Genomic DNA, 8,480 nt, shown 5'->3' with positions numbered 1-8,480 from the left:
TGATAATCATTTTCCCATAAATGTTTTTCTTTATATAGGGATTCATCATCTTATAGACCTCAGCAAGCAACCAGTTTCTTCCCATGTCCAAGTCAATGCTGTAAAGAGGTTTCAATGAAAGGTTGCAAACCCTTAAGTGACAGTCTATCTTCGTCTTGACTGGAACTTCGATTCACACCAAACAGAAGACAGGAGGCACTTACCCTCAAGCGAAAGTCTCACTCTGTCTAGACCGGATCTTCGATTCACACCAAACAGAAGACAGGAGGCGCTTAGCATACTCAATGTACCTTTATTAAGAAATTTCTAGGGTTAAAGAAAGAGTGATGATTTAAAAACAAACAACTGGTAAATTTGGCAAAGAGTGGCCGAATAGGGCACACTGGTCAGCGCAGAGTCAAGGCACCTGAGCTCAGTAGCTGATGTTCCATTTTAGGGACAATCAACCACAAAGGACATTCAGTTTTATGCACGTCACCATCACAATCTTTATGCAACTAACTTTAGATCAACATTGTTCCAATGACCGCTGATGCCATGACTCCTTTTATCAGAGGGGCAGATGTGTGTGAGAGCTGAACTGATCTGGGGTATTCCATTGTGCTGGGGTTTCTTGTCCTCTGTCAGACATCTGCACATGCGGGCACCCTACTTTAACAACGTGTGATGAACCAGATTCTGCATTTGGTATCAGCGCTCTGCGGGTGACAGCTGGATTTCTCATATTCGATCTAACTTTAGAAGCTTGTGTTGTAAGGGGCAACTTAATAAACCGTCATGAGTAGCCTCTTGGACTCTGCATCTGCAATAATTAAAACTTTTTCTACGATAAGGTGATTGGCAACCATGAGCGATGAGTGAAATTTGGGCACTTGAGGAATGAAGCTAGCAGCAAAATTAATATCATGCATGGAGGTGTCCAAAAATGTTGATCAGGAAGCATCTGGTCCAAATTGTCCCTTAGCATCACGCCAAGGAATAACACATCAACCGTCCATCAGGTCTTTGCAAAATGCATGCCAATGTTACAGGTGGGAGGCGGTAAAGGAAGGCACTAGAGGTTCTGTAGAATTAAAGATGCACAGGCAGGTGAGAGTTCTGCCTTTGTCGCACTGGAGGAGTGGAGAGCTCCGCACATCCGGCCCGTAGAAGAGGGCAATGCCAATGCAGCATGGAGAAGAAAGATCTTCTGAACCCACTACTTGGAAGAAGACAACGCGACCCACCCGGCCCGGCACAGGAGGAAGCTCTGCCCATTCTCAGACATCTCCGAAGAGTGCAGCATCACTGAAGGAGAAAGGGACAAACTTGTACCCGGATCCAGAGTAGAACTTGTTCTGGAATTCAACCCTATAAAAACAAAAAGCAGACAATGAGAAAGAGCGAAAGGGTGGACTTGTGGTGAGGCATGCACTATCAAAAGAGGAAAGGAAGACAGAGCAGAAGACCAGCATAAGTAAGGATGGACGGTGGGAGGGAGAAGAGATGGAGAGAAAGGATGACTGAGGCCTTCTCTTGGGGGACCAGAGTAGTCAGAAGTTACTGGGTGTTTTGGGGGCACAATACTATTCTGCGCCCACCGAGTGATCAAGCACTCACTCTTAGCACTTGACTCTCTCAGGGTAGCGGGGCCAAGCATTCAAAACGTCCCCGGGTAAGTTTAACACAATAGAGAACAGGCAATAAACGGAATGCCCACACAGGTCTATGCATTAAACAAGCAAATGACTTTAATACAGTAATGATAACACACTTACAAATAGTACAGACACTGAAAACCTGAAGCGCCTGCCACCTTCTGGGCAAGGTAATCAACTAAACACGTCACTATAGTTCCCTTGCTCGACGCACTAGGACTATGGTAAAGTTATGTCCAATTTTTGCACCTCGATGAGGGAGGATGAAGGTAGGATACAGAGTAATTGTCTCAAAATAAATGGGGACAAAACAATAATTGTGTTTATTGGACATAATAGACATGCCTGGTCCCGTGTCTGGTGACCACCTAACCTGTTCTGATCACCTCTGCCAAGGATCTTGACATGGTCATTAACAATAAACTCATCTTTGCCAAACACATTAATCAGACCTCCAAAACCAACTGCGTCCTCCTGAAATGCTTTGAAAGATCATCCCGCTTCTTACGCTGGAGGCATGGACAGCTGTCCTCCATGGAGTAATCGCCTTGTATCTGGATTTCAGTAACTCCACTTTTTTAGGGCTTTCTGGTTATCTTACTCCTAGACTTAAACTCATCCAGAACTCTGCCACCAGATTACTTTGAGGCCCACCAGCCTCCGTTTCAGTGTCATCTCTCCTAAGCATGCTATGTTCAAGGCCATTTGTATAGTTCAGAAAGCAGTTAACACCCCCACTCCTGTCTACCAGAGTGCATTCCTCACTGACCTGCCCAACCTCTCCATTCCTCCAGTACCACAGTGACTGGTTGTACCCTGCATTAAGTTCGGAATAAAGTCGCTCTTATAAACATCAGCTGCCCATTACCTTTCAGAAAGAAGCACAACCATCTGTTTAAAATAATCCTGTGCTTCCAATTCTCCAGTTCTGGTTTCTGCTAACAATGGTCCAGTTCTCTTGGTGGCTGGGGAACCTTCTGGCAGGAGCTCCAGCTGGTACCAGAAGTTCTAATCTTGACTGAGCTTCAACTGGTGAAATGTCCAGAACCATAGTGGCTAGGATGACTCCAATTCCAACAGTTCTGGATTCATGGTAATCTCATGCAGCCAAAGAGATGGAACCCTAATCCACGGGATGAAGACCAGCTGTCTCCAATTCCCATAGGTTCAGGGAAGACGTGGCTTGGCAGTTCGGGCTGGACTGTTCCCATGAGGCACACGGTCAAGACAGATTTGCATATAGCTGTGTCTGAACTGGGGTGGCGAAGTGAGCTAAAGAACGATGATGGATTCAACCCAGATCTGTGACGGGGGGGTGAGTATCTGAAAAGTTTCAGCACTCCGTCCATCATCTCCTTGTGTTTGCCCTAAGTTTGCAAGCTATGCCCAGACGTGGGTCCCTTGCTCACTTTGCCACTGCATTCAAGCTAGCCTGGCTGATTAAGGGTGTTACCCAGAAACCGGTCCCAGGATGCTGGTTTCCGGTTCAGGGAAGACCTGGCTTGGCAGTTCAGGCTGGACTGTTCCCATGAGGCACAGGGTCAAGACTGATTTGCATATAGCTGGGTCTGAACTGAGGTGGCGAAGTGAGCTAAAGAAAGATGATAGATTCAACCCAGCTCTGTGACGGGGTGTAAGTGTCTGAAAAGTTTCAGCACTCCGTCCAGCATCTCCTTGTGTTTGCTCCAGTTCCCATAGGAACAGGCAATCCACGGGACTACAAAGGAAAAGGATGATGCAGGTTTAACCCTTACACTTGATGAAGGTGAAGGAGCAACTGTCCAGCCCAGATGTGCTCATTCTTTTCCTATAGTAAACAAACCAGCATTGGCATAGCCAATAGGTTTCGCCTTTGGGGCCTTATAAGTATTTAGTTATGCAGCACAATTTCCTTCCTGCAACAACATCAACTGTTGCATGGCTAAACACTTATAAGGTCCCAAAGGCGAGACCTATTGGCTATGCCAATGCTGGTTTCCATTGTGTTTATTTCGTTATGATTCCACATGCTCCAGGAAATATTTTCCTAGCTTTCACAATGTATATTAAATTACTTGTTTTTACAACACATTTCTTACTTTGTATTTATCGCTCTTTCACCCTCTACTCGTGCAGCAATGACCCGCTGCAATATTAGACAATTTGCAGGTGCCAGAAGAGAGTTTGGCATCCAGTTGAATTGTGTATTCCCCTAGCTCAGCCACAGAGATTGGCGGCATCTGTCTGAACCTGCCCGGGCGGAGTTTAGTTTACAAAAAGTGCCAAAGAGCAGGAGATACATGGTCTGGTGGAGATACCAGATATGCACAACACCAGGCTCATGTAATAGTGCAATCTGTCTATCGGAGCCGGGATTCACATTTTCCATCAATCCCAATGTGTTCTACAGAGAAAGGACCCTGAACGCAATCCGGCTCACAAGTGACTGGCCCATAACTTCCGGGAAAACAAAACTACTGTTCCGGTGCAATAGTAGAGGGGACTGGTTTCTTTGGGAAGGGGTGAGCTGTACTCAATTGGGCAGGCCGTTAGATCCAACCAATCGGAAGCTTTCCTGGGCGGCATAGCGCCTAAAACATTATCCATCCAGTTGCTAAAAGCCGGAACCAAAGTAGAGGGAACCGGATGTGCATGATCTGCTGTTGGGAGACGGGAGGTAAGGCCTGCGTTCGGGAGCCTCCCGCCTCATTAGGGAGGGCTGCTATGTAATTAAAACCTATTGTGTTTGGAGGGAATTCCCCCCATACGGAGTTCCATTAAAGTGGGTGTCGGATGCACTTTGCAGGACCATGCTCCTCACACTTTAATTAAAAAGACAATGGCTTACTGGCTGTTCTGAAAAGGCAGATGGAGAACACGGGGAACAGGAGGGGGCAGCGGGAGGGGCTTGGGAACAAAGGGAACGGGAACACGACAACGGGAAGAGGGCGGGGGGATTGAAAACCCGGCCAACGGGAGGGGGTGGGAACAGGAAAGTAACATGACGAAGCTTCTGATAAGAAACTTGGTTGCCATGGACAACGGGAAGGGAAACTATTGGCACAAGATGGCGTCGGACTGTCCACAGTCCGACGGACATGCGCATGCTGTCAGCTATGGACAAATGGCAACAGCAGCAATGTTTGTCCATGCAGACGCGTGCACGAAAGCCCTCGGCAGAATCTATTCCAAAAGGTACTCGCAATAGCGAGAGCAGCGCATGTGCTGCTTTCGCCAGGCGAGACCTAAAAAAAGTGATTGGTGGAATGCTTGAATTATTCTCAGCCACTGGTAATTTCTCAAAACTGCATCCCAGTCCATCATTTTCTTGCCCACCATGCCACTGCGGCTTAGACCCAGCCATAAGCAAACCTGCTCCAAAATAAACAGTCCAGCCCGAGCTACCAGGTCAGGTCCTTTCTGAACCAGAACACAAACATCCTAGTTAGGGCCATTCAGTCATGTGCAATTTAGTTCTAGTGACACGTCTGAGCATACCCATTATACTTCAAGCATGGGAAACCGAAGTGGCATGGTGTACAAAATAACGATGGACTGGGGTGTGGTCCTGAGTTATTACCAGTGACTGAGATTAATTCAAGCATCACTTTTTTGGCACGCTTGGGCTGTTCCTGGGCAGTTGTGCCGATGTGCCAGTCTGTGGGGCTTTGGCTCACCTGTGAGGCTCAGATCACTTTCTCCAAGGCAGGTACGCTTTAGCTCCTCACACAGGCAGGTCTCCCCTCAGTCCACCGGTCCAACAGCAAGGTTACGCCACACAATTCCTAAATTCAGCCTAGTGCAGATGGACAGTGGCAACTCCTCTGAACCTGGTGCACAGGACTTCCACTTCGTTAAGTCAAGTGCTGAACATCGGCTGCGCGGGCTTGTACTCCTCGTCCTCTAGGGGACAAGCTTGGCCAATCAGGCCAGGCCACATCTTCTAATAGTCCAGGTGCTCCTCCAATCCTGGGCAGAATTCATTCTTGCAGCCCAAATTCTCAGGCTTCCTGCACTGCGGTCACTCCCGACAGCAGTGCAGGGAGCACCGGTTGCTTTCTAGGGCTTGGGCTGGCTCAGGTGGATGTGGAATGGCGCTCCATGGAGAAACAATTGCCAGAGGGATGATGTTCATCTGAATCCAGCACTCACCCGCCCATTCACTACAAGGACTTTCATTCCAAACAATCAAAAAAGGCTTTGAGCGTAATTAGAAAGACAACAAGAACATCAGAAAAGTAAAGAGGTAAGAACTAGGAGGGAGAGACAGAGTGGCCAGGAGGCAGGAAAAGAGGTGGAAAAAGCAGACCGAAGAGGCGCATGAGGTCACACTGCACATTACCTAAAACTGGACTACTGGGACCAACTTTACACCATTGGGTTGTGAGTGGTGAGCGCTGCCCCCCAGCACAGACTCCTGTGTGTAAATGTGCCCAGTTGGTCTATAGAAAAACCAGGACTCAGAAGAGCGAGGGATGACTAGGCATGCAGGTTACGTGCATAGGAGACCCCATTCACGCCTTACGCGGATGAGCTTACCATACTCTGCAGCCAAATTCACAAAACAGCTAATTTCATTTCACAGAAAACAGCAAAGTACTAAATAATACACAAAAATAACTACACCTTAAAAATCATATGCTTTAAAAAACACATCTTCTACCGTCTGGCTCCCCATTCTTTTCCACTCAGAAAAGGCAGCTACTCTGAATGATGGGTCATTCATGATGCTTGTCCCCAGAATTAAAAAAAAAAAAAAAAAAAAAAAAAAAAAAAAAGAAAAAAACTGCCTTGATATGACTACTTATGAAAATAAACCAGTCAGTTCCACATCACTGAACCACCTGCACACCCATCATGCTATCTTTACTAGCCTCAAGCGACAGTGTCCGTCCTCGTATTCGCACATCCCAGTACTGTTTCATATGCCCTTTTTGAGCGTTCTTAAGAACTTAAATTGTAGACTTTATTAATTAACAAGTTGTTAGACCTTAAACTATTCTCAAACTCACTCCTGACTGGTGTGTGTCCCCTCCCCCACCCCCAAGGTCCAGGCAAGGGTACAGCTTCCATTGGTGCAGCAGGTGCAGTGGCACTAGGGCCCTGAGAGGCCCAATGAACCTGGGTTATTGCTGTCATTTCTGATCCAAACAGCAACCAATGGGCCCATTTAGTTCCCTGCACTTGGGCCTACGACACGCTGGCTTTGCTACTGGGTCAAAGACTTCTGCAAACTCGTCTGGATGCAGAGCCGTCTGTTTTGTTCTTTCATATAAGAAAAACAAATCGATTCTGTTTGGCAACTCACTCAACCAATGACCTGATTTTTGTTTTTTATGATGACTTTTGCAAGTGGAAGTTTAGAAGTAGTGAAAAAGAACAAGTTACTTTCCTTTGGTAACAATCTTTCTAGTGGATAGCCCATTTAACCGCAGACAGCTCATCTTGCGAATACTCCCACAAGCGTATGACTGGATCCAGATATTTTCCAGTACTGACACAATTCCTTTCGGGAAGTGACAAATGGAGCTGCATAGAAGAGCCGCCCAGGCGAGCAGTCGGGTGTTTTCTAGGCTGTGTGCGTCTAAAATGGGAGACTGTTGGCAAATTGATATGAGCAGTGTGTAGTTCTCTAGATTGAGAAACTTTTAGATGGAAAAGATTCCATATCACAAAGCGGAGAGAGGGGAGTTTCAGTGAGCAAACTGCATTAGACAGAGTATCCACTAGATACATACTCACTAAAGGTTAGTAAATTGTTCTTCTGATGGGTACTTCCAACCGCAGATTCCTCACCTCATGAATAAACAACAAAACAGTACAGCCCAAGGTAGTAGATCTATGAACTGGCTCAAACCAACAAGTCCTGCAGGACTGAGGAGGCAAAATGACCTGCGATGGACCAGACGGTCAAGCAGTAGTGTTTTATGAAGACATGTACTGAAGCCCCCATGGCTCCCTGACGAATGTCTTTACAAGCTTTAGCCCTGGTAGAATGAGCTTGTAGAGCTACTTCTTAGCCAGTGTATAGCAGGTCTTTACACCGCGAACAATCCATCAGGAGCTGGTCTATTTCTGCACACCCTTGCCCCTCTTTGCTCTGGAAAAGCCTACAAAGAGCTGATCATCCACTCGATGTTCCTCGGCATGATCGATGTGGTAGCTCAATGCTGTTTTAGGATTCAAGCAATGGAGTCTCAAGGAGTCTATCTTCCTCCTCAGAGGTGAACCAAAGAATGCCAAGAGAGTGACCGACTTGAAAAGGGATGACCACTTTCAGTTGACAGGAAGGCCGGCTCCTAAAAACCAACTTATTGTGGAAGAATGTGGTTTAAGGTGGATTTACAGAGAGGGTGACATTTTCTCACATGCCTAGCTGATGTTATGGCAATGAGGACGACTGTCGTTAAGGTCAGACCTCTCGAAGGACAACTACGCAGAGGCTCAAAAGGGAGTCACATAAAGAACATGAAGGCTAAGTTCAAGTCCCTCTGGGGCATCACAAGGGTTTCAGTGGGGACAAGAGTTGCAAGCTTTTTAAAAACTTCATCACACAGATATCTTCAGCTCCACCACTCGCTGACCCCCTACATAACCACCTGTCTGATCTTCCTGAATTTAATCCCTTAGAGGGAAAACTTATTATGGGTGACTTGGATGACCATAAAGTAGCAAAAATCTATCACACTAATATCCAATCAACCTGCTGTATTTGGTGCCCTTCATGCGGTATGGGAGACCGATGCGGGGGAATTGGAAATCAAGATTGAACGGAGGTCCTGGGAATGCCACAGGAGGTAATCATCGCAGCCAGTTCCAGTTCAAATACCTCCACAGGGTCTACTTTACACGTCATCAGCTTTG

General features: G+C 46.7%; 1 protein-coding gene across 1 annotated transcript in view; it reads right to left on the bottom strand.

The window, feature by feature from the left end:
- Window positions 1-276: 276 nt before the first annotated feature.
- The window catches only part of LOC146839549 (V-type proton ATPase 116 kDa subunit a 3-like), a 137,434-nt gene continuing 129,230 nt past the window's right edge, over window positions 277-8,480 (bottom strand). Inside the window, exon 20 of the mRNA XM_085650816.1 lies at window positions 277-1,350. Coding sequence (XP_085506942.1) covers window positions 1,260-1,350 — 91 coding nt within the window. The 3' untranslated portion in view covers window positions 277-1,259. The remainder of the gene's footprint in view (window positions 1,351-8,480) is intronic.

The sequence above is a fragment of the Triturus cristatus genome, chromosome 4_1, assembly GCF_964204655.1.
Source record: "Triturus cristatus chromosome 4_1, aTriCri1.1, whole genome shotgun sequence".
Taxonomy (NCBI): Eukaryota; Metazoa; Chordata; class Amphibia; order Caudata; family Salamandridae; genus Triturus; species Triturus cristatus.
Note: the sequence above shows the minus strand (reverse complement) of the source record. Positions and strands in the feature narration are given on the sequence as shown.